This window comes from Hemibagrus wyckioides, linkage group LG09 (assembly GCF_019097595.1).
Source record: "Hemibagrus wyckioides isolate EC202008001 linkage group LG09, SWU_Hwy_1.0, whole genome shotgun sequence".
Classification (NCBI taxonomy): Eukaryota; Metazoa; Chordata; class Actinopteri; order Siluriformes; family Bagridae; genus Hemibagrus; species Hemibagrus wyckioides.
The window spans coordinates 14,688,902-14,715,656 of NC_080718.1; the positions used below are offsets into that span (position 1 = coordinate 14,688,902).

A 26,755-nucleotide genomic window follows, 5' to 3' on the forward strand; every position below is an offset into this window, starting at 1 on the left:
TATATATATATATGGCCTAGATCAGTGACTTTTAAAGGGAAACACAGTGTTTTGTGATTGATTTTTTGTTTGTTTGTTTATTTGTTTTTGTTTTTTGAAAATGGAAATCACTACTGTTATCAAACATATGTTATATTGAGGTATTCTGGCTATTAGGTTTGATTGGCTCCTTCAAATGAATTGATTTTATCCAGACCTCAATAACTCAATAACATTTAGGCCTGTAAATAATGTCAGCTTGAACATTTAATTTGCACTAGGTTGCACACATACACTTCATGTGGCTAGGTTTAACTTACTTTTTAGTCATTAGCTCTGTTTTATTTTATGTAAGCTCTGTGTTTTCATGTAGCACCATGGTCCTGGAGGAACGCTGTTTCATTTCACTGTGTACTGCTTTAGCTATATACACTATATTGGCAAACGTTTTGGGACACCCCTCCAAATCATTGAATTCAGGTGCATACCAAGACATTTTAGACAATTTCATGCTCTCAACTTTGTGGGAACCATTTGTGGATGGCTCCTTCCTGTTCCAACATGACTGTGCAACAGTGCACAAAGCAAGGTCCATAAAGACATGGATGAGAGAGTTTGGTGTGGAGGAACTTGACTAACCTCAACCCGATAGAAGACCTTTGGGATAAATTAGAGCGGAGACTGCGAGCCAGGCCTTCTAGCCCAACATCAGTGCCTGACTTCACAAATAGAGGAATGGTCAAAAATTCCCATAAACACACTCCTAAACCTTGTGGAAAGATTTGGAGGGGTGTCCCAAAACCTTTGGCAATATAGTGTATGGTTGAAATGGCAATAAAAGCTCCTTGACTTGACTTGAACGTGTGTGTTTTTTTTATGTCACTAATGTCAGCTTGAACGGCCCAAAGTTCAAAAATAGCTACAAAAATGCAGGGTATATTACTGAACTATTAATAATGTTTTGATATGTAAAGCAGTCTAGTTCCATACCTTTTTTAAGTGCTATTAATAGATGTCAAATCAAGTGAACACCACCAGAGGGCAAAATAACTACAGCAGGATTATTAATCAGGCAGTGGTGAAATGACAAAATCTGGATTTTAGGAAACGGCGACATCTAGCGGTGATCAGCTGAAATACAATTAAGACCTTGATGCGTTTAAGACCTACATCAGCTGATGACGTGTGCGCGAGATAGTGCGTTTGGAAATTAAGATTTTATTGGAATACATGAACTCCTTTAGGGCTACCGTTTCCTTAAAGAGATTGAAGATGATTAAAGATGCAATTAGTTACAATATAGATCAGATTATATAACACCCTTTAATTAACACTCCTGATACTATGACAGTGGTGCTGATGAAAGCTAATGTTTTGTAACTGCAGAGGAAGGACAGCTAGTGCTTGTGTGTAAGACATCTAAAATAGACACAGTCACCAGTACCCTAAGGGGATATATTTACTCCCATGAGTTGTCATGGCACAAGTTGGCCCGTGGTAGCAGGTGGTAGTGTGTAACTGTGACTGCAAATCAGGGGGTCTGGTTTTGACGAGGCTGGTTTATGGAAATGAGTGTGAGTGTGAACAGGGGATTATTTTGTTCACAAGTTTTGACACCATGCTGAGCGGTTGGAGCCTACCACCAAAATTGTACACAACCATACCCTTCCTAAAATAGCAAATCAGCCTAGACCCATAGGCTAATGTATCTTATATTTCTTCCACACTCTAATAGCCTGTAATCTGTAGGTGTACAAAGGTCTCATTTGCAATTCATTCCACAACTCATCTCATTGCTTGTCATATCTGGTTGACAAAGAGCTGCGACTATGTCATATGACATGTGGAAAAAAAAAAATTCTCCTCAGCTCAGTCCAGATGATGAAACAAGGGAATATATTTCACTACATCATATAGTTGCAAAACTTCTTTGGTCTATACAATGTCAGCTGGCTGTATTTATTAAAGCTATTACATTTATATCACTTCTAGAGTTTACAGCATGTTCATTTAAAACAATCAAATGACTTCAAGGGAAAATATACGCATGATAGATCAATTTTGTTGCCTTTGAAATATTTGTTTACATCGCCAAATATGCATCAATAATGTTAAAGCAGACCTAATCACCTCGGGCAGTAAAGAGTTAATTGTGAATGTTTAATCCTACCGTTATCTAGTTCCTGAATCGTTTTATAAATCCTATTAAAAGCTTCACAGGTTCACGAGTTATGATCTGATGCGTTTATACTGAGGGTTCGTTCTAGACTTGTAATTTACAGCACGGACTAGTTTCTTTCTCTGTATGTAGTGATGGACGCAACGAGCGAGTGAACTCTGTCTGGCGGAAGGATAACGACTTGAATGTGTGCGGTGTGCTAGTGCCGTGTGTTTTACATCGCGAGTTAGTGACGGCGGATGAATACTACAAATGTGTGTGTGTGTGTGTGTGTGTGTGTGTGTGTGTGTCTGTCTCAGTCAGTGAGTAAGAGAGAGAAACTGAGCGTGTGAGAGAGTGAGTGAGTGAGTAAGAGAGAGAGAGAGAGAGAGAGAGAGAGAGAGCTGTAATGACTGTTACTACTCTCAGTGTAAATCAGTTTCACGGCGCGCGCGCACACAGCTCTGTTGCCGGAGACCGTGAACTGGGAATTTAACCCGGCCACCCGGTATTCTGTCAGTGTGACAATTCCAGCACCGTTATTTCCTTTAGTCCGGTTGTTTTTATTTGTTTTGAATGATGATTATACGGTAGTTGGAGCGCTTCCTGGAAGTTAGTTCTCCCGCGGATATAGTGTTTGTGGCACTTTTCTTTCGGCGGGGACATGGAGCTGGTGGGTCGGCGCTTCCTGTGCGCGAGCGCCGGAGAGGAGCGCGAGCTGGGCGGCGTGGCGCGCTGGGGCTGGAGAGCCGGACTCATCCGCGCTGTCACAAGCCGCCACACTGACAGCCCCACTTTAGCTGTGAGTCACATCTCTAAACACATGTTTACACTCAACGCTTCACTCTTGATCTTTACACTCCATATCTGCACTGTGTTCCTGGACTGCTTCAGAAAAGTTCCAGTATTTACTCTCTCTCTCTCTCTCTCTCTCTCTGTCTCTGTCTCTGTCTCTACAAAACTTCAGCTCGTGTAACGTTACTCTCAGCACCGTCATGGTGTCGGGTGTGTGTCGGGTGTGTGTCGGGTGTGTGTAGTCAACAAACACTCAGCCGAGTGTGAGGAGCCGGGGCCTGGGCGTGTTACTATGATTGTGGAAAAAAAGCGCACGCGTGTGTGTGTGTGTGTGTGTGTGTGTGTGTCAGTGTTTTTAAATCTTTTTGGGGACATTTTTCAGTTCTACGTGAGGAAAATGTTTGTTTTGGTTTGTTTCGGGGGAAAAACCTACAGCTTTTTATTTAAAAAGAATTAAAAAAACAAATAAGATAAATTGTTTACTTTTGTTTGTTGACGTGAAGGTTGTTGTTAAATAGGAAATAATCTAGTTAAATAGATAAGAATAAGCATAGTATTAGCTGCATTAATAGTTACGTCAATGGAAGGTCCTCACAAGGATAGTAACACCAATCTGTGTGCGCGCGCGCGCGCGTCTATGTGTGTGTGTGTCTGTGTGTGTGTCTATGTGTGTGTGTCTATGTGCGTGTGTGTGTGTCTCCACGGCTCAGTGAGACTCCTCTCTACTAATCACCTACCGTAATGATTCTGTCTCTTTATATAAAGTCAGTGTGGTGCATATACAGAGCCCAGAATACTGAATACAGACTTTTCTCACCTCAGAAGCTTAAGCATATCTTCATCATTAATAATTATGAATTACTCTGAGCTTGACTGTAAGAGAAAGCGAGAAGCTGCTATAAACCTGCACTGTGCTGACTCTTGATGTATTTTATCCAGCCAAGCTTTTGCATTATGAACACCTGCACATAGCTGTCATTTCAAGCCTAATTAGCGCTGGCCAAATAACACCTTATATGTCTGGTGTATTCTGCTCAGTGATGGAGATGAGAGCTCTTAATCTCCTTCTCCTAATAAATAGAGGTGTGTGTGTGTGTGTGTGGTGGTGGTGGGGGCTGCTGCTATCATCTTTACCTATAAACACCTCCCTCTCTCTCTCTCTCTCTCTCTCTCTCTCTCTCTCTGCACTAAGAGGATGATTAGTTTGTGTCTGTGTGTAGAGAGCCTTATGTCCATGCACTGCTGGTCTCTTCACAGTGGTCAGGGTTATATTGCAGCTTAAATCAAACTACTTGTTGAAGTTCTGAGGCACTTTAACATACAAATACGATACGCAGCAAGCGTTTATTTTTGGAAGAGGAGGAAGCGAACTGTATTTCGACAAGTGCATTTTAACTTTCAGTCTAAGTGACAGTGAAGTACAGTACATAAATCTCATGAATGTGTTGTAATGGATCACGATATCAAGGTCATTGATGTTCTTCTTTACATCACATAGCCCCAATTCTTACTAGCTATCATTGTGATGTAGGAAGAGTGTATTCACACACCACTCAACCATAAGGTCTTAGTATTGAGCACTTCCTACATGTGCATGTCTTCAGTGTGTACCTGTTCCTGTGACTCTGTTATTGTGTGTGTGTTTATTTCTCTGGTGAATGTGTGTTTTTCAGAATGCACTCAGGATCATAAACGCTGACGTGCTCATGGGAAATGCACTCAGACTGGCTGTGCAAATATGTGCCACTTCCCTTTTGATCCCACATGCCGTGTGGGTGTGTGTGTGTGGGCGTAGGTGGAGCTGCTGTGTGTGTGTGTGTGTGTGTTTATGGGAATGCAGTGGATCATGTTTGTGAAACTGTATGTAAATATGTCTGTGTGTGTGTGTGAGAGAGAGAGAAAGGAGAGAGAGATGCAGGCTTGTTTGTCTTTGGGGACTCAGGTCTCTCACTATTGGCTAGATAACCGTCCCCGTGGCAACAACAGCTTAGTCGTGTGACTGACAGTTTTCCCTGGGTTACAACCACCTGCCGTGCTGAAGAGCATGCTGAGAGCACACACACACACACACCTTAATGCTCTCCATTTCTGTGGTAACTTGTTGCAACGCTCCTGTTCTGTGTTGTTCACTGATGATGCCACAACACACAGATTACAATAAATAGTGAATTATCTATATGTTTTAAGTTGTATTTATTTGTCACATATACATTACTGCACATTACTTCGCATATCCCATCCCTGGAGGTTGGGGTCAGAGCGCAGGGTCAGCCACGATGCAGCACCCCTGGAGCAGAGTGGGTTGGCGGCAGTGCTGGGGCTTGAACCCCAATCTTCTGGTCAACAACCCAGAGCGTAAAGCACTTGAGCTACCACTTCGCCTACAGTCCAAAAACATGTACATTAGGTTGATTGGTAATTCTAAATTGCCCACAGGAGTGAGTGTGTGTGTGGTCCTGTGATGGATTGGTGACCTGTCCAGGGTGTACCCCTGCCTTTCACCCAATGTGTGCTGGGATAAGCTCCAGCAGATCCCTGTGACCCTAATTAGGAATAAAGCGGGTATAGAAGATGGATGGGTGGATTATTGCGGGGAATACAAGCTGATCACAAATTAAAACCATAAAAAAATGTTCAGCTAAAGACATTTTTTGATTTTTTTTTCTCACCAGCAGCTGTAGTCTAAGCAGGCAGCGGTCTTCAAGGCAAGTCCAATTTGAATAGGTTTCCTCCTGCTCCAGACAGCTAGCTAGAACACACTCGTTCATTTGCATTCTTTTCTTAGAAATGAATAGACCTGACTGCATGCTAGCTTACTGACAGTCCAAACGGTAGGAAACGTCTTCAGATGACACTGCCGCTGCTAACAGAACAAACAGTACATTTTACATGATGGGAAAATAAGTCATGAGGTTTTAATATACACCGGTCAGCCAAAGCCACTGCATGGTAAAGTGTAGTGAAGTGAAGAGCATGGATCATCTCTGTACAGTGGCACCGGTCAATGTGAACAGGGAAACAGTCAGTTGTTAAAGTTGATGTGTTGGAAGCAGGAAAAATGGGCAAGCGTAATGATCTGAGTGGCTTTGAAGTGCCAGATTGCGATGGTAACTTGTAGACGACCGAGACAGAGCATCTCCAACACACCAGGTCATGCGGTGTGACCTGGCATGCAGTGGTCAGTGACTGTGAATAATTAGAATTGTAAAGTGTAATGAATGTTAGTTTCAGCCACAGTGTCTGTACACACTCTTAAGTGACAGATTAAGATGTTTGTCATTGCTCTGTGTGTGTGTGTGTGTGTGTGTGTGTAGTACATGGCTCTTACCTGCCTCCAAGGATGAAACATGACTGATAGCACACCGGGTCTAAATCATCTGTTATCATGTGTCTCATGCTAAAGTACATTCACATGTGTTGCCTAACAGGCAAAATGACATGATTCTGTGTGTGTGTGTGTGTGTGTGTGTGTGTGTGTTGTCAGCTTGCTTTGATAGTCTTCTGATTTTGTTCTGCACAGCATTAAGTAAAGCCAGATGTCTTTGTTTGGACTCCACCTCATCTCTCTCTCTCTCTCTCTCTCTCTCTCTCTCTCTCACTCTCTCACTCTCTCACTCTCTCTCTCTCACTCTCACTCTCTCTCTCACTCTCTCTCTCACAATCTCTCACTCTCTCTCTCTCTGTCTCTCTCTCTCTCTCTCACTCTCTCTCTCTGTCTCTCTCTCTCTCTCTTCTGCAGCTGTGTGTGTGTTTGTACTCTGCTCTATTTAAGCATCTGTGTATGTGTTCTCCAGCACCACTCTGTCTCTCAGAATGTGTCCGTACGCACGCAGACACTCGCGCGCGCACACACACACACACACACACACACATTATGATTCCGCAGTGTCAGTAACACAGGTTGTATTTCATCAGTTCATTTCAACAGAAGAGGAGAAAAGGAGGTTCTCTACTTTGCTCTCTCTGTCTTTCTCTCTCTCTCTCTCTGTCTGTCTCTGTCTCTCTCTCCTTCTCTCTCTCTCTCCCTCTCTCTCACCCCCCCTTCTCTCTCTCTCTCACTCTCTCTCTCTGTAGATAAGCAAGTCCTTAAGCTTGCTTGTATTTACACAGCACTTGCTTTATATATTCTTTGTGAGCATTTGTGTGAGTGTGTGAACCGAGTGTACTGTAGTGTGTGTGAGCGTGTGTGTGTGTGTCTGTGCACGTGTGTATGCATGATCCATATATGGCTTTCGTTTCAGTTGACCCTTGACCTTTGGCAGATGGTTTGAAGCACTGCCAGGGAAGTGTTTGTGATTCTGCAGACCAGACAGATTGTGTGTGTATGTGTGTGTGTGAGTGTGAGAACACTGTAGCTTATCTTTAGTCCAGCTCAGGGAGTGTGATAATAGATCACATACACACACTACCACACACAGAGAGACATGACAATACTCAGTTCTTTCAGTCCTGTTTTCTGATAAGGCACAGCTAACAATGGTGTGTGTGTGTGTCAGAGAGAGAGAGAAAGAGAGAGAGGGGAAGAGAGACAGGAGTTGAGAGAGAAAGAGAAAGTCTGTGTGCAGGTGAAGAGGAAGAGAGTTTATTCGCCTGAGCTAGTGTCCCAAAGGGATTGTGTGTGTGTGTGTGTGTGTGTGTGTGTATTTGTATGAGAGAGAGAGAAAGAGAGAATGAGAAAGTGAGAGAGTAGACTGAGGATGTGTATTTAAGCTGGAGCACTGTGCATGTCAGAATCAGAGTTATAAAGACGATGTATTCAGTGGCCTAGATTTACGTCCTTATGAGGTGTCAAGTTAGCTGTGTGTGTGTGTGTGAGTGTGTGTGTGTGTGTGTGTGTGTGAGTGCTAGCCGATGGATATGTCAGATTTTATCCCTTTCTAGGCTACACACACACACACACACACAACTTAATTAAAGCTAGCATCCAAGATCATCTAATAACCTGCAAGTACACGTACATTGTATTATATTAAGCTACTGAATCCCAGATATTTCTCTAGCTCACATGAGCACATGAATTTCTTTTTGGACAGCTCTATGGCACAGTTATGCACCTTTCAGAATCAGACTTGTATCCACTGAAATGAAATGTCACTTCTTCAGGACCATGGTGCAACAAACAGCAATACAACAGCACAGTACACTGGATTACATACAATACAAAAGCCAATATAGAATAAATACACATGCTAATTAGACTCTGAACATCTGAACAGTAAAAAGTAATGAAGCAAAGAGCAGAATTTATTTTCACTTCTCGTATATTTAGATTTTATTCCATTGAAAATAATAATATATTGCAAACTGGTGCAATGTGAATAATTAAGATTCTAAACAAGCCAGTTAGCTATTTCTACTGAGCAGTGTGTAATTCTGCTAATCACACCTCCGACTCTTCACATGTTCACCTCTCTGATGAGGATGATATTAATGTGGCATTAAAATACCCGAAAATGATGTATGAAGATGATAATCTCAGGTATGGGAGTTTATGCAGTTGTAGAGCTTCAGTATAGACAGTGAGGTAAGTGGTTCTGGTCAGGTGTCCAATCACACCACCCACATGATCCTTTTTTCTGGATTACTTCACATGGAATCATTTCTGAGTAAGTTGCATGGCAGTTTCCTGGCAATCTTGGTTAGCAATATAGTGTGATAAATACAAAATCTTTATAATGTTAGACTGAAACATGCAGAATATGGGCTTGTTTGCTATATTAATGTAATTCATTCTGTACTATATTATACCTGCATTTGAGTATCTTGATTAGTACCTGATGCATCCATATTTAAATATGCAAATACATAGCATGCTCACACAACTATTATATATAGTAGTGAACTACTCTACAGCTCTATTCCAAAATGCACTACTCACAATGCTGTACCACACCTCACCACACCACACTACACTATGCTACACTATACTGTACTCACTATGCTGTACCACACCTCACCACACCACACTACACTATGCTACACTATATTGTACTCACTATGCTGTACCACACCTCACCACACCACACTACACTATGCTACACTATATTGTACTCACTATGCTGTACCACACCACACCACACTATGCTACACTATACTGTACTCACTATGCTGTACCACACCACACCACACCACACTACACTATGCTACACTATATTGTACTCACTATGCTGTACCACACCACACTATACTATGCTACACTATACTGTACTCACTATGCTGTACCACACCTCACCACACTATACTATGCTACACTATACTGTACTCACTATGCTGTACCACACCTCACCACACTATACTATGCTACACTATACTGTACTGTACTCACTATGCTGTACTACACTACACTATACTGTACTGTACTCACTATGCTGTACTACACTACACTATACTGTACTGTACTCACTATGCTGTACTACACTACACTATACTGTACTCTCTATGATGTACTACAGTACACTATACTGTACTCTCTATGATGTACTACAGTACACTACACTATACTGTACTCTCTATGCTGTACTACACTACACTACACTGTACTGTTCTCACTATGCTGTACTACACTACACTATACTGTACTCTCTATGATGTACTACAGTACACTACACTATACTGTACTCTCTATGATGTACTACAGTACACTATACTATACTGTACTCTCTATGCTGTACTACACTACACTATACTGTACTCTCTATGCTGTACTACACTATAATGTACTCTCTATGCTGTACTACACTACACTGTACTGTTCTCACTATGCTGTACTACACTATACTATACTGTACTCTCTATGCTGTACTACACTATACTAGACTGTACTCTCTATGCTGTACTACACTACACTATACTGTACTCACTATGCTGTACTACACTACACTGTACTGTACTCACTATGCTGTACTACACTACACTGTACTGTACTCTCTATGCTGTACTACACTGTACTGTACTCACTATGCTGTACTACACTATACTATACTGTACTCTCTATGCTGTACTACACTGTACTGTACTCTCTATGCTGTACTACACTGTACTGTACTCACTATGCTGTACTACACTACACTGTACTCTCTATGCTGTACTACACTGTACTGTACTCTCTATGCTGTACTACACTGTACTGTACTCTCTATGCTGTACTACACTACACTATACTGTACTCACTATGCTGTACTACATTACACTGTACTGTACTCTCTATGCCGTACTACACTACACTATACTGTACTACACTACACTATACTGTACTCTCTATGCTGTACTACACTGTACTGTACTCACTATGCTGTACTACATTACACTGTACTGTACTCTCTATGCTGTACTACACTACACTATGCTGTACTACACTACACTGTACTGTACTCTCTATGCTGTACTACATTACACTGTACTGTACTCTCTATGCTGTACTACACTACACTGTACTGTACTCTCTATGCTGTACTACAGTACACTACACTATACTGTACTCACTATGCTGTACTACATTACACTGTACTGTACTCTCTATGCTGTACTACACTATACTGTACTCACTATGCTGTACTACATTACACTGTACTGTACTCTCTATGCTGTACTACACTACACTATGCTGTACTACACTACACTGTACTGTACTCTCTATGCTGTACTACATTACACTGTACTGTACTCTCTATGCTGTACTACACTACACTGTACTGTACTCTCTATGCTGTACTACATTACACTGTACTGTACTCTCTATGCTGTACTACACTACACTATACTGTACTACACTACACTATACTGTACTCTCTGTGCTGTACTACACTACACTATACTGTACTAACTATGCTGTACTACACTATACTGTACTCACTATGCTGTACTACACTACACTGTACTGTACTCACTATGCTGTACTACACTACACTACACTATACTGTACTCATTATGCTGTACTACACTACACTACACTATACTGTACTCTCTATGCTGTACTACATTACACTGTACTGTACTCTCTATGCTGTACTACACTACACTGTACTGTACTCTCTATGCTGTACTACAGTACACTACACTATGCTGTACTACACTACACTATACTGTACTCACTATGCTGTACTACACTACACTATACTGTACTCACTATGCTGTACTACATTACACTGTACTGTACTCTCTATGCTGTACTACACTACACTATGCTGTACTACACTACACTGTACTGTACTCTCTATGCTGTACTACATTACACTGTACTGTACTCTCTATGCTGTACTACATTACACTGTACTGTACTCTCTGTGCTGTACTACATTACACTGTACTGTACTCTCTATGCTGTACTACATTACACTGTACTGTACTCTCTATGCTGTACTACACTACACTGTACTCTCTATGCTGTACTACATTACACTGTACTGTACTCTCTATGCTGTACTACACTACACTATACTGTACTCTCTATGCTGTACTACACTACACTATACTGTACTAACTATGCTGTACTACACTACACTATACTGTACTCTCTATGCTGTACTACACTACACTATACTGTACTAACTATGCTGTACTACACTACACTATACTGTACTCACTATGCTGTACTACACTACACTATACTGTACTCATTATGCTGTACTACACTACACTACACTATACTGTACTCACTATGCTGTACTACACTACACTATACTGTACTCATTATGCTGTACTACACTACACTACACTATACTGTACTCACTATGCTGTACTACAATACACTATACAGTACTCACTATGCTGTACTACACTACACTATACTGTACTGTCTATGCTGTACTACACTATACTGTACTGTACTCATTATGCTGTACTACAGTACATTATACAGTACTATACTCTCTTTGCTGTACTACACTACACTATGCTGTAGTCAGTACACTACACTATGCTGTACTCACTATGCTGTACTACAGTACACTACACTGTACTGTACTCACTATGCTGTACTACACTGTACTGTACTCACTATGCTGTACTGTACTGTACTCACTATGCTGTACTACACTGTACTGTGCTCTCTATGCTGTACTACACTACACTGTACTGTACTCTCTATGCTGTACTACACTACACTATGCTGTACTACACTACACTGTACTGTACTCTCTATGCTGTACTACACTACACTGTACTGTACTCTCTATGCTGTACTACACTACACTGTACTGTACTCTCTATGCTGTACCACACTACACTATACTACCCTACCCTGTACCCTCTATGCTGTACTACACTACACTACACTGTTTCACAATACAATGAACTATGCTATACTGCACTACACTACACTCACCATGCTACACTGCACTGCATTACACTATTCTACACTCATTATGCTTTTATGCAGCACATTACACTCACTGCGTTATGCTATACTGCACTCACTCCACTACTCTCATAATGTTTTTCTACACTTATGCTATATGAAACCGCACAAAACACACTACTTTAGTCTGCACTACACTACACTCCATTACACTACACTTACTATGCTGTAAAACACTGTACTACATTACACGCTATGCTACACTACACCACTCTCATTAAACATCACCACACTCACTAAGTGACTCTACACTGCACTCACTACATTTCACTACACTTCAGTAAGCTATTCTTCACTACAGTGCTGTACTACACTCACAACACTATATTACACTGACTGCACTACTGACTAGGCTACACTATATTACACTGCACTACTGACTAGGCTACACTATATTACACTGACTGCACTACTGACTAGGCTACACTATATTACACTGCACTACTGACTAGGCTACACTATATTACACTGACTGCACTACTGACTAGGCTACACTATATTACACTGACTACCCTACTCACTAGGCTACACTATATTACACTGACTGCACTACTGACTAGGCTACACTATATTACACTGACTACCCTACTCACTAGGCTACACTATATTACACTGCAGTACTGACTAGGCTACACTATATTACACTGACTACCCTACTCACTAGGCTACACTATATTACACTGACTGCACTACTGACTAGGCTACACTATATTACACTGACTGCACTACTGACTAGGCTACACTATATTACACTGACTGCACTACTGACTAGGCTACACTATATTACACTGACTGCACTACTGACTAGGCTACACTATATTACACTGCACTACTGACTAGGCTACACTATATTACACTGCACTACTGACTAGGCTACACTATATTACACTGCACTACTGACTAGGCTACACTATATTACACTGCAGTACACTACACTCAGTACTCAGTACTCCCTATCAGAGTTCTGTAATCTCTCTCACACTGTCCTCACTAACCAACCTGAGAAAGGGAGCTGAGACAAATACACACACACTTTCTCTACTGCTCAGTGAATTATTGATCAGAGCGGCCTGTGTGTGTGTGTGTGTGTGTGTGTGTCCCTCTGTAAGTGATTCTCTCTCTCTCCCTCTCCCTCTGTGTGTGTGCCTGCCTCTCTCTCTTTATATCTTTTTCTCTCCCTCTCTGTGTGATTGTCCCCCCCTCCCTCTCTGTAAGTGATTGTCTGTGTGTGTATGTCTCTCTCTCTATCTCTATATCTCTCTCTCTCTTCCTTTCTGTGAGTGTGTGTGTGTGTCCCCCTCGCTCTCCCTCTCTGTAAGTGGGTGTGTGTCTCTCTCCCTCTCTCTCTCTCCCTCTCTGTTATACCCCCCCCCTTTCTCTCTTTGTGATTGTGTGTGTCTCTCTATCTCTTTCTCTCACTAAATGAGAGAGAGAGAGAGAGAGAGAGTGTGTGTGTAAACTCCTCTTTGGACATGGGGCTAAGGACATGAGACAGAATGCACAAAACACATGCTCACACAAGCTAAGTCACATGATTGTCTCCTCATGCAACCCATGTTGGCGGACTGCTTTTATCTCCCAGACACATTTTCTCTCTTCCGTTCACACACATACAGTGAGAGAGAGAGAGAGACAGAGAGAGAGAGAGAGAGAGAGAGAGAGTGTGTGTGTGTGTGTTTAAATGCTGATGCTATAAGCACTTTTCTGCCCAAGTGTTGGCAGTTGTCCAAGCTGAAATCTGATGCCTCTGAATGTTTCCCTCCCACAAGCCTGGAGGAAGTGTTTACACTCTGTGTGTGTGTGTGTGTGTGTGTGTGTAATGTTTCTCTCCTGCAGGCTAGAGTTTACTGAGTGAGAAATGAGGCAGTCTGTCAATAAGAGATACTGTGTGTGTGTGTGTGTGTGTGTGTGTGTGTGTGTGTGTGTGTGCGCGCAGTGTTGCAGATGGCTTGGAGGTGTGTGAGTCTCTATGTATTTATACACGTGTGTGTGTGTGTGTGTGTATGTGTGAAAAACTAGCATGACCTGTTACAGCTTGTCTGTGGTTCACAGCCCAATAAACAAACACACACACACACACACACACACACACACATACATACACACACACACACACACACACACACACACACACAAAAGAGGAGCCACCCACAAGGGAACACAAACAAATAAACACAGACTTCATAAAATGTGTGTGTGTGTGTGTGGACAGAAGGGAGGCAGGAAAATATTTCATTGTAAATACTACACACACACACACACACACACACACACAGGGACTATAAAGCTGTAACCCACATTATTATAACACGTGCAGAGGAGAATATTCAGTGTGAACAATGACTACATAATACAGCACTCTCACTTAACATTCACAGCACAGATGAAGCTCTTTCTCTGTATTTGTGTGTGATATTTCAAATGGTAGTCAGACTGGTTCTTATGACTAATGATCTTCTCTAAATGAATAATTGCTGTTTTCCTTTTACTCCCTCCACACATGCACACACACGCGCACACACACGCACACACACATGCACACACACACATACACACACACATATACACTCATCAGTGATAATGGCAAGAGAGCACGTAAATCACCTCAGTGTCCGACATGCATCCTTAGACCAGAGAGAGAGAGAGAGTGTGTGTGTGTGTGTGCGCACATACATGTGTTTGTGGGAGAGGGAAAAAGAGAGAAAAAAAAGAGGAAAGGTTAGTGTGGTTAGAGGTACAGAGGGTTATAAAAGAGGAAGGTGAATTTGAGAGCGAGACTGTGTGTGTGTGTGTGTGTGTGTGTGTGTTTTGAAGGTTGTTGAGGGTGGACAGACAATCAGCCAGACAGAAGCTGATGAGGAGAGAGGGGGTGTGGGAGGGTAAGGAATGAGTGAAAGACCACGAGATGGGGAGAGAGAGCGAGAGAGAGAGAGAGAGAGAGAGAGAGATGGAGCTGATCGTAGCATAGCAACTCAAGTCTTCACACACACTCTCTCTCTCTCTCTCTCTCTCTCCTTCCTCCTCATCTCTCCTTCCTTTTCTGTCTCTGTGATGATCTTGACCAATGACAGCATCCCTGCAATATATTATACACTATTCTTCTCCTTCTCCCTCAGTTGAGTGTGAGACAAATCAGTCGCCTGAGATACTCCTCCATGCGCACACACACACACACACACACACAGGCAGCAGTGTGTTTATTAATGTGTGAAGTAAGCTTGCCCAGAGGACACTGATAAACCGTATAAGTGTGAAGGCTGCAGTCTATATGATGAAAGTCCAAATATGTCCAGTTAATATGATCAGTGTCCAGATTAGTTTCACATGCTTGCCTCACACTAGTTGATAAATAAGACGTCCACACGTTCGGCACTGACACATTCAGACAGATGGTATTAGTTTAATAAAGAGTGCTGACTGATTCCTCTTTATTTTCTTGCTGGTCTAAGCTTCTCTGTATACAAAAGACAGGAGATGAGTAGTTAGAGATTACTGACCAAGCGCTTTTGCTTACTGATTACTGCCCATGAATATACTCAGTGGTAAAGAGGCCTGAGTGTTTTAGTTCATATCAAGGTGTTCCTCTTTTTCTTCCCTTTTTTAAATCTATTATTAAATATTCAAGTTATGAGTATGTGTATGGCAGTAATCTAATGTACACTATACCATAACTGCATGCAGTAGTGTTATATTCACAATAACATAACTGACAGTCAATCAATCAATTAATTAATTAGTCTCTAAATAGTGCATTAGTTATTAAAATGAAGCAGTTCTTTTAATATGGAAACAATTCATTCATTCATCTTCACTCTATCCTGGTGAATCCTGGAGCACTGGGCCACATGCGGAAAAATCCACTCCAGTTAGGACCCCAATCCATTGCAGTGCACCACACACACACACCCCTAGGGATAATTTGGCACAGCCAAGCCATCTACCTGCATGCTTTTGCACAGTGGAAGAAACCAGAGGAAGCCACTTAAACATGCAGCTGAGGATCAAACCCTGAGCTGTGAGGCAGCAGCACCACATCATGCCACCGAGTATAGAAACACTACTGTACTGGAAGCCATTTATTTCCCGTTTTGTGTAAGAATTATATCATGCAACTCTTCTCAGCATTGCTCTGATTCCATTTTGGCTTATCAACAAAACATTGTTTGCTTATTGTTTCATTAGCATAAGAGAAATGTTACCAAGCAACACATTACCTGTTTTTCCAACTCATGGCTAGAAGCTAGCTTCTATCAGTGTTCCTCATTTACACAGCAGTCAGCATCCCTTCTTCATCCTCTTCCTTATCTGACAACCATTCATAATATCAATCGAATATTTTCATAAGCATATTCATAAATATGAAATCGATGTAATCAGTGATTATATCAGCATGCCTACATACAACGCAGCACCGCTGGCATGCTGGATATCAGCACTCATGAGCGGCCTCTTATCTAGTCAAATTCCTTAACAAGATTAGGTGCTTAAAAATAATGGTAAAAAATGGATCTCCTATAGACTGACCATATAGTGATATTAAATAGCACTATGTGGTCAGTAATAATTTTGATTCCCTGCATAAAACTGGTCAGACAATGCCTCTTTAACTTTGATAAAATTTAAATTTTGTCAGCTTGGGTTAGTCTTCTCATCTACCAGTTCCTTCCCCATTCACAGAGTGGCATCAAATCAACACACGTTTGTGAATAGTGTGTGAATAGAATTCTGTTACAGATATGGTACTCAAAATCGCTGTTTTGAAAGAAGGTAATCATCAACATTAAGAGTTATCATTATTGATGGCCAGGTAACTTCCTGTTAAACTGCTCGCTATTGTCAACTGGCTAGCTTGTTGCTGATCTACAGGCTCTTATCCACTGTTGTTGCTGTACTTTGCTTCAATTTATGTCCAAAATGTTGCATAAATGTTTGAAGCAGTATAATCACACACACTACAAACAATTTAGAGATAGCACTCAACCTACAACGCATGTCTTTGGCCTGGGGGAAGAAACCGGAGTACCCAGAGTACCCCGAAAAGGATATGCAAACACCCAAAGCAGAGGCGGAAATTAAACCCGCAACCCTAGAGGTGCGAGGCAACGTGCTAACCACTAAACCACTGGGCCCCCCACTGATAGATTTATTTCGCATTAAAGAGCTGAAAACATTCTCCATTAACCTTTGCAGAAAGTGAGGGAGCCCATGTAAGTCAGAGCAAGTGAGATAAATGGAAGTGTCTGTTGTGTATTGGAGATTTCAAATCATCAGATTCATGTGTAGCTCATCTCTTGTTATACTGAGGAGAAATGGAGTTATCTTATGGGTGTATTTTTAGTGATAACTTGCATTCTCCAATCTTAAATCGCAGTGCTCCTGTGTGAAATCTGTAAGGGCAGATCTGGTAATATAATTGTGATAAACATCCTTGGATAAACATTGTGGCAGTGGAAGATCATGTAGGGATGATAATATCCTTATATTGCTCAAGCCTGTGCCAATAAAACTCTCCTTCTGGCACACTTTTTCTCATTCCCTACCAGCTCCACAGCGTATTGTGGTCACTATCCTCTAGAAGTGCACAGTGATGTCAGGAGCATGCTGAATACTCAGAACCATGCTTTTAGAAACGAATTATGAAATTATTATATAGATAACAAGTGTGGCTGTGGACAGAACATCTGTATATTGTTTCTGTATATAGACAAATACACCGGTCAGGCATAACATTATGAGCAGTGACAGGTAAAGTGAATAACACTGATTATCTCCTCATCATGGCACCTGTTAGTGGGTGGGATATACACTATATTGCCAAAAGTATTCGCTCACCCATCCAAATAATCAGATTCAGGTGTTCCAATCACTTCCATGGCCACAGGTGTATAAAATCAAGCACCTAGGCATGCAGACTGTTTTTACAAACATTTGTGAAAGAATGGGTCGCTCTCAGGAGCTCAGTGAATTCCAGCGTGGAACTGTGATAGGATGCCACCTGTGCAATAAATCCAGTCGTGAAATTTCCTCGCTCCTAAATATTCCACAGTCAACTGTCAGCTGTATTATAAGAACGTGGAAGTGTTTGGGAAGTGTTCGCTACAGACCTCCAAACTTCATGTGGCCTTCAGATTAGCTCAAGAACAGTGCGCAGAGAGCTTTATGGAATGGGTTTCCATGGCCGAGCAGCTGCATCCAAGCCGTACATCACCAAGTGCAATGCAAAGCGTCGGATGCAGTGGTGTAAAGCATGCCGCCACTGGACTCTAGAGCAGTGGAGACACGTTCTCTGGAGTGACGAATCGCGCTTCTCCATCTGGCAATCTGATGGACGAGTCTGGGTTTGGCGGTTGCCAGGAGAACGGTACTTGTCTGACTGCATTGTGCCAAGTGTAAAGTTTGGTGGAGGGGGGATTATGGTGTGGGGTTGTTTTTCAGGAGCTGGACTTGGCCCCTTAGTTCCAGTGAAAGGAACTCTGAATGCTTCAGCATACCAAGACATTTTGGACAATTCCATGCTCCCAACTTTGTGGGAACAGTTTGGAGCTGGCCCCTTCCTCTTCCAACATGACTGTGCACCAGTGCACAAAGCAAGGTCCATAAAGACATGGATGACAGAGTCTGGTGTGGAGGAACTTGACTGGCCTGCACAGAGTCCTGACCTCAACCCGATAGAACACCTTTGGGATGAATTAGAACGGAGACTGAGAGCCAGGCCTTCTCGTCCAACATCAGTGTGTGACCTCACAAATGCGCTTCTGGAAGAATGGTCAAAAATTCCCATAAACACACTCCTAAACCTTGTGGACAGCCTTCCCAGAAGAGTTGAAGCTGTTATAGCTGCAAAGGGTGGACCGACGTCATATTGAACCCTATGGATTAGGAATGGGATGTCACTTAAGTTCATATGCGAGTCAAGGCAGGTGAGCGAATACTTTTGGCAATATAGTGTATTAGGCAGCAAGTGAATGTTTTGTCCTCAAAGTTGATGTGTTAGAAGCAGGAAAAATGGGCAAGTGTAAGGATTTGAGCGAGTTTGACAAGGACCAAATTGTGATGGCTAGACGACTGGATCAGAGCATCTCCAAAGCTGGAGCTCTTGTGGGGTGTTCCCGGTCTGCAGTGGTCAGTATCTATCAAAAGTGGTCCAAGGAAGGAACAGTGGTGAACCGGCGACAGGGTCATGGGCAGCCAAGACGTGGGGAGTGAAGGCTGGCCCGTGTGATCCGATCCAACAGACGAGCTACTGTTGCTCAAATTGCATATTACTTTAGAAACCTACAAATGCTAACATTGCTGCCAAATTCCAAAATTCATAATTGGTTCTTTAGTATATTATTCTTGGTAAAGGCTTTCCTGTGCTGAAACTGTTTACAGGCGATGAAGCAAAAGGACTTCTGTCAATTAAATGGCTTAAACTGACAAAGCTAGACAGAATGAGTGTGAGAGTTTTGAGTATCAGAGACACTGTGCAATAGTGTGGCATGGATACAGTTTGCTGGAGAATTTGTGTGTGTGTGTGTGTGTGTGTAAGAGTGTGCTCTGGTTTCAGGATGTAATTTGCTACTGAGGAAATGCATTTCAGTGTGTGTGTGTGTGTGTGTGTGTGTAGCCATGCATCAGTCTGTTAGTAATTACTCCACTCTGTTATATGTTTATTAATTACATTAATCAACTGAATTGTGGCCGTATGTGAGCCATGAGGGTGCTATTATGGGAATGTGTTTTTGATGTTTCTGTGTGTGTGAGCTTTTATAACCCCCCCTTATCCCCACCCCTGGGGTGTATGTGTGTGTGTGTGTGTGTGTGTGTGTGTGAGTGAGTGAGTGAGATAGTGATACCTCTGACATCTCACCCCTCCTGTCTTTGTGTGTATATTAGGTGCGTGTGGAGTGGGACGGCGAGCCGTCAGCAGAGTGTAAATGGAGGAGGCTGAGGGAGGAGTGGGAGGTGTTTGTGCTGGAGCACGAGTTGGTATGGGCCAAGAGGAACAGCACCTCACAGGAGAACAGCTCTCCACAGCCTGCACTGGTAGGTACACACACACACACACACACACACACTCACTCTCTCTCTCTCTCTCTCTCTCTCTTTCCAACACTGCCTCTACTGCAACAGCTCAAAGACAGCATTTGACAGACAGTTATTGATTTTCTTCCGCACTTTTTTGTTTTTCTTTAGTCTTTCCACTTCCAGATTTTAGGAATTTGTGTGATTTAAACAGTTCTGAAGGCTGCTTTTGATTAGTTGTAAATCTGACACACAAGTCTGTGTGTGTGTGTGTGTGTGTGTGTTGATGGTTGTCAAAGCATAAAAGGTTTTCTGTCACCTGACTCCCACTCTGGAGTGAGTCATCCTTCTCTCTCTCTCTCTCTCTCTTTCTCTCTCTCTAAAACACACACACACACAGACTCCCAGGCTGTAGAGAGAGAAAGCAGATTGAGCACTTGGCGTTTACTAGCTCCCGTGCCGAGCTCCTGCTCTCAGAGGAGATTTTTTGTATCTGTGTCCTGCCACAGTGCTCCTTATACTGGATGTGGGCTTGCTTACGTAACCATGCCAACTGGTTGTGTGTGTGTTACCGTGGTTACAGGCTAGGTGTGTGTTAGTGTGTGTAAGATGGAGGTAACCATGGGTTATGAGCAGTAAGGTCTGTTGAGAAAACAGACACTAAGCATCTGCATGATATGTGACCATTAAAACCTTCAGCTTGAAAACGTGTTGTTTGTGCTGATGGAAACAAAATTTGCTGATTAAATTCTTGCTATTGGTAAAAGCACAGAGAAATGCTCCTTAGTGGGGTAACAGGAAAGCATTCGTTCTTCATGAGCAATTGCATGGTCAAATCCCGATGTTGCCATAGCCACCCGTGGCCAGTCCTAAGAGCAAAATTGGCTACGCTGTTCCTCTCTCTCCTGCCAATCACACTGACACTAGCCATCTGTGAGCTTATGTATACAGAACAGGGCAGATAGCACTACTCTGTGATGCAGCACGAGCAGCAGATCAAAAAGATGCGTCAGTTGGCTTCATGTTTCTTATTTCTTTGAGAAAGCACGTGTTTGCTCCAGGGTTGGTAGGTAGCTGTCAGGACGTGACAGGACGAGATGGCTGGTAGGAGGGACAGGGACGTGGAAAGACCAAATCCAAAATGAGTCTGCATCGTAGACAAACAAATATACAAATATTACATACACTAACAGGCTGTCATTCTGTCTCTAGGCATTATTTGCCTTCTGCAGGTTCATTCATTCTCTGCAATTTCCTGATAGCTGTATTATTTAACCCCTTGTGTGAATCTGAATGGATTTTGGTCTCAAGTATATACCGAGTGCTCTAACCAAACAAACCTAAACCTTTAAAAATTCTTGTCGATCAAATTGAGAAAGTAGGCGTACATGTATGACTTTGCTCCGGGCTTCCGAGTCTTTTCCAAGCTGAAGCACTAGACACTTTTAAATCGGAAGTCAGGAGTAAATTGATTCGGAACATTCAGAGCTCCGAGTACAATAGATTGCAGTGAAAAAGAGGGCAGATTTTGATTTGTATTGTTTATATAACACTCTAAAACCTGTAAGTGAATTCTGTTGGTAGGTTATTACGAAATCCCCAGTCCTCCACTTCACACACTCCGTCCTTTAAAGGAAACAAGAGCAGCTGATTTGATTGGATGTTGCAGCAGCACGCGTACACACACCGCTTATTAATTTATTCATTAAAACCCAAATCCTAAGCCACTTTGAGCAGCTGGTCAGAAAAATTCCAGAAATGTACAATGCACCAGTGTTATACCTTGTTTTTTTTTTGTTTTTTGTTTTTTTGCAAAAGCACTGTGATTACAGGAATAGAGCCTAATATGTAGATTTCTGCATTTATTTTATTTTTTTCTTCTTTTCATCATCTCCCTGTGTTTGTATAATCACCTATTCTGCTTCTGGCAGATTTTGTTGTCTGATATTTCTAAGTGAAGCATGTCTGAGCTTCACTTTTGTGCGAGTTTGTCAGCAGTTCCCTAGAAAAAGTCTCTAATTTTTTACCTTGAGGGATCATATCGATCAATAGATGTGTCCCAAATCTATCACCTCTTCTGAAACAACCTTATTGTGATCATTTAGCTTTAAAAAAAAAAAAAAAAGATTACAATCACATCCGTGCCACTTCATCCTTGTTTTGTGAATAAAGTTTCATGCTAGTTTACACTGTGCAGTTCCAGCAGACTTTTGATTATTCCTTGCTACACTGTACGAGATGACCGCAAAAAGATTTCTGTAACCGACTGTGTGATGTCTGATTAAACCATGAAGATAGTTACTATGTTGTGCCACACTGAGTGCAAAACGACACAGCAGAGGTTATTAGCTCCTCAACTGGAAAGCATAAAAATAGTTTCACTTTGTCTTAATAGTAAATGTTGTTGTTGTAGATTCGCCGTAACAGGTTATTTGGTCCGCACATTTAGATTTGGCACAGGTTCTTTTTTACGCCGGATGCCCTTCCTGACGCAACCCTCCCATTTAATCCAGGCTTGAGGCCGGCACTGAGAGCTAGCTCTTCAGTGTCTGGGTTAGCGCCCCGCCCAGGTATCGAACCCAGGCCACGGCAATGACAGCACGGGATCCTGGAGGCTGTTGTCATTATAGTAAATAGACTAAAATAGACATGTGCATGCTAATCAGCCAGCTCCACACCTGAAAGCTGTAATTAATCCTCTATTTCTTTCCAGGCTGCGTTCCATGTCATGATGTACAGTGAGGGAAAAAATTATTTGATCCCCTGCTGATTTTGTATGTTTGCCCACTGACAAAGAAATGATCAGTCTATAATTTTAATGGTAGGTTTATCTGAACAGTGAGAGACAGAATAACAACAAAAAAATCCAGAAAAACACATTTCAAAAAAGTTCTACATTGATTTGCATTTTATTGAGTGAAATAAGTATTTGACCCCTTTGCAAAACATGACTTAGTACTTGGTGGCAAACCCTTGTTGGCAATCACAGACGTCAGACATTTCTTGTAGTTGGCCACCAGGTTTGCACACATCTCACATCTCAAGGAATTTGGGCCTACTCCTCTTTGCATCCACTACCCATTTTCAATGCCCTGGCTGAGGGAAGGATGTTCTCACTCAAGATTTGACGGTACATGGCTCCTTCCATCGTCCCTTTGATGTGGTGCGGTTGTCCTGTCCCCTTAGCAGAAAACACCCCCAAAGCATAATGTTTCCACCTCCATGTTTGATGGTGGGGATGGTCTTCTTGGAGTCATAGGCAGCATTCCTCCTCCTCCAAACATGGCGAGTTGAGTTGATGCCAAAGAGCTGGATTTTGGTCTCATTTGACCACAACACTTTCACCCAGTTCTCCTCTGAATCATTCAGATGTTCATTGGCAAACTTCAGATGAGCCTGTACATGTGCTTTCTTTAGCAGGGGGACCTTGCGGCCGCTACTGGATTTCAGTCTTTCACAGCGTAGTGTGTTACCAATTGTTTTCTTGGTGACTATGGTCTCAGCTGCCTTGAGATCGTTGACAAAATCCTCCAGTGTAATTCTGGGCTGATTCCTCACCGTTCTCATGATCATTGAAACTCCATGAGGTGAGATCTTGCATGGAGCCCCAGACTGAGGAAGATTGTCCTTTTGTGTTTCTTCCATTTGGGAATAATCGCACCAACTGTTGTCACCTTCTCACCAAGCTGCTTGGCGATGGTCTTGTAGTGCATTCTAGCCTTGTGTAGGTCTACAATCTTGTCCCTGACATCCATGGACAGCTCTTTGGTCTTGACCATGATGGAGAGTTTGGAATCTGATTGATTGCTTCCTTCTGTGGACAGGGTGTCTTTCATACAGGTAACGAGCTGAGATTAAGAGCACCCCCCGAGAGTGCTCCTACTGTAATCTCAGCTCCTTACCTGTATAAAAGACACCTGGGAGCCAGAAATTTTTCTGATTGATAGGGGATCAAATACTTATTTCACTCATTAAAATGCAAATCGATGTAATCGACTTTTCTGAAATGCGTTTTCTGGATTTTTTTGTTGTTATTCTGTCTCTCACTGTTCAAATACACCTACCATTAAAATTACAGACTGATCATTTCTTTGTCAGTGGGCAAACGTACAAAATCAGCAGGGGATCAAATTATTTTTTCCCTCACTGTAACTAGTAAGACATTCATGTGACATTCTGCAGTATCTGCATCAGGTCTTTTGCCATGGTCTCTCCCATGTTCGTAGTTGTTTGTTTTGTAATCATATGCCATCTTCCTATTGGCGGATTGTAGACAAAGTGTCATGGCAGCACTCCCACGATGAGATTTTAAGCAGAACTTTGTCATCGGCTGTCTTTGTTCACAGCAGCAGTAAGTTGTCTGTCAGCAAGCATGTCCCATTATGCGTTCAAAGAGCAACAGACTCAACCTGCAACCGAAGATTACACTATGTGATGTACAAGTTGAGCCTGCGACAGGAAAATTGAGCCGAATATCATACAGTCTATTATATATTATACTTTATATACATAGGCGTGACCGAAAGGTGCTGGTGGCTCAGGGGTACCACCATGCGGAAGGCCCAGGTTCGATTTCCCAGCCAGTGCCCAAACCCCAGCCACTGGATGCAGTGCTGGTCCCAAGCCCGGATAAAATGGGAGGGTTGCATCAGGAAGGGCATCCGGCGTTAAAATCTGTGCCAAGTTGTTATGCGGACCAGTTGGTCAGTTGGCCAGTTGGTCCGCTGTGGCGACCCCTTACACGCGCAGCCAAAAGATCAACAACAACAACATATACATAAGTGTTAGTAGTTATTAACTATTGTATATAGTTATTAACATTTATTTATCCATTCTGAGTAAATTCATGAGTAAATGTTATTAAGAAGTGAGGCTATGTGATATTTTTGGTCCACCAGCTGATGTCCAGATGCTAGTGTTGAATTGTTAACATTAACGGCTGTTTGTATGAGGCTGATAAAAGCCAGTGTCCCATTTTTATTGCAAGACAGTTGAGCTATAGGCTCTGTAATGTGTGATGGCACACTCTATTCGATCTGTTAGATTTAAAATAGTTTTCTTAGTGATAAAGGCCAAACTGAAGGCCCACAATGCTCGGCCCACTGCTGCTTATGGCCATTTACATGGTAAATGGTGTAACCGTGGCAACCAGCCTCTATTTGGTCAACGGACTGGAGAGATAAGAGAGTAGGCCAATGTTTTGTGTGTGTGTGTGTGACTGCATGTGTATGTGTGTGTGTGCACTCTTACTTGACATTCTGCTCACTGTTTGTGTGTGGTCACGCCTTTGTTTGATGAAAACAGGAGAAGTGTGTGTATGTTTGTGTATTAAGAATGGAGGTGTGTATGTGTAAGAGAGGGAGAGGGGTGGTCAATTTCAATACTGCTTTCTGTGCAAGTGCAGATGGGAAGATAGAGAGATAGAGGGAGTGAAAGAGGGGAGAGAAGAAAAGCATGGAGCGATAGAACATGGGATAAAGAGACAACGCAGACTGGAATAAAGAGAGAAAGACAGGGATATATTGCATGGGAGATAAAAAAGGACGGGATGTGTTAAAGGGGCTAGAGAGAAAAGGAAAATATGAAGAGAGAAAGGAAGAAAGACTGTGGGGAAGGAGAGAGAGAGGGACGTGATAGAAAGAACTAGAGTGAGAGACTGTTTCAGATTTTGCACAGCATGTACTAATCTCTCTTTTCTCATTTATCACACACATACACACACACATATACACACACACACACACTTTTTCTTACTCCTCTCTCTCTCTCTCTCTCTCTCTCTCTCTCTCTCTCTCGCTGTCTCTCTCTCTCTGGCACTATGCACTCTTTCTCTTTAATGTCTCATTTAAAACCACACACACACACACACACACATACCCTCTCAGTGTCAGACTAATCTTTAGTGACACCACTAAAATAAAAAAGCATGCTGTGACTTTCTGAGCTGGGTGAAGTCTCACGCGCACACACACACACACACACACACACACACGCACACAGTCTGCAGTTTGTAGGCTGTCCATCAAACAAGAACAAATGAACAGAAAGAGGCGATAAGTAAAAGCACATGTTTTGCTTCAGTTTAGTGGGAGTGTGCAGTAAGCACTCCTCAGTGGTGTTGAACAAGATATTTAAAATGTTTGCACCCTTTTTTTTTCTCTGTCCCTCCTTTCCATAGTACTTACCAACCTTAAAATAAACAAGTCTTTTTTTTTTTTCCAAGTCGTTCCAGTCCAAACATGGCCTAAACATTTCAGTAAGTTGACGGTTATTAGCAAGCTCAGAAGGTTGCAACATCATTGACACTCTCTAGTTAATGTACAGAAATGTGCAAGAGGTCATGAAACAGTCAGCGCATGTTTACCTGCATAAACCCTGAACACTGCCAGCAGCCTCAAACTCAAACCACAGCTGCTGTGATGAGTCAGGTTAGCTTTAAACAACTATTATTAGACCCAAAT

The 26,755-nt window shown here is 42.2% G+C and overlaps 1 protein-coding gene across 1 annotated transcript in view; it reads left to right on the forward strand.

The window, feature by feature from the left end:
- Positions 1-2,472: 2,472 nt before the first annotated feature.
- Positions 2,473-26,755, forward strand: part of jmjd1ca (jumonji domain containing 1Ca) — a 71,485-nt gene continuing 47,202 nt past the window's right edge. Inside the window, exons 1-2 of the mRNA XM_058399245.1 lie at positions 2,473-2,939; positions 20,166-20,315. Coding sequence (XP_058255228.1) covers positions 2,802-2,939; positions 20,166-20,315 — 288 coding nt within the window. The 5' untranslated portion in view covers positions 2,473-2,801. The remainder of the gene's footprint in view (positions 2,940-20,165; positions 20,316-26,755) is intronic.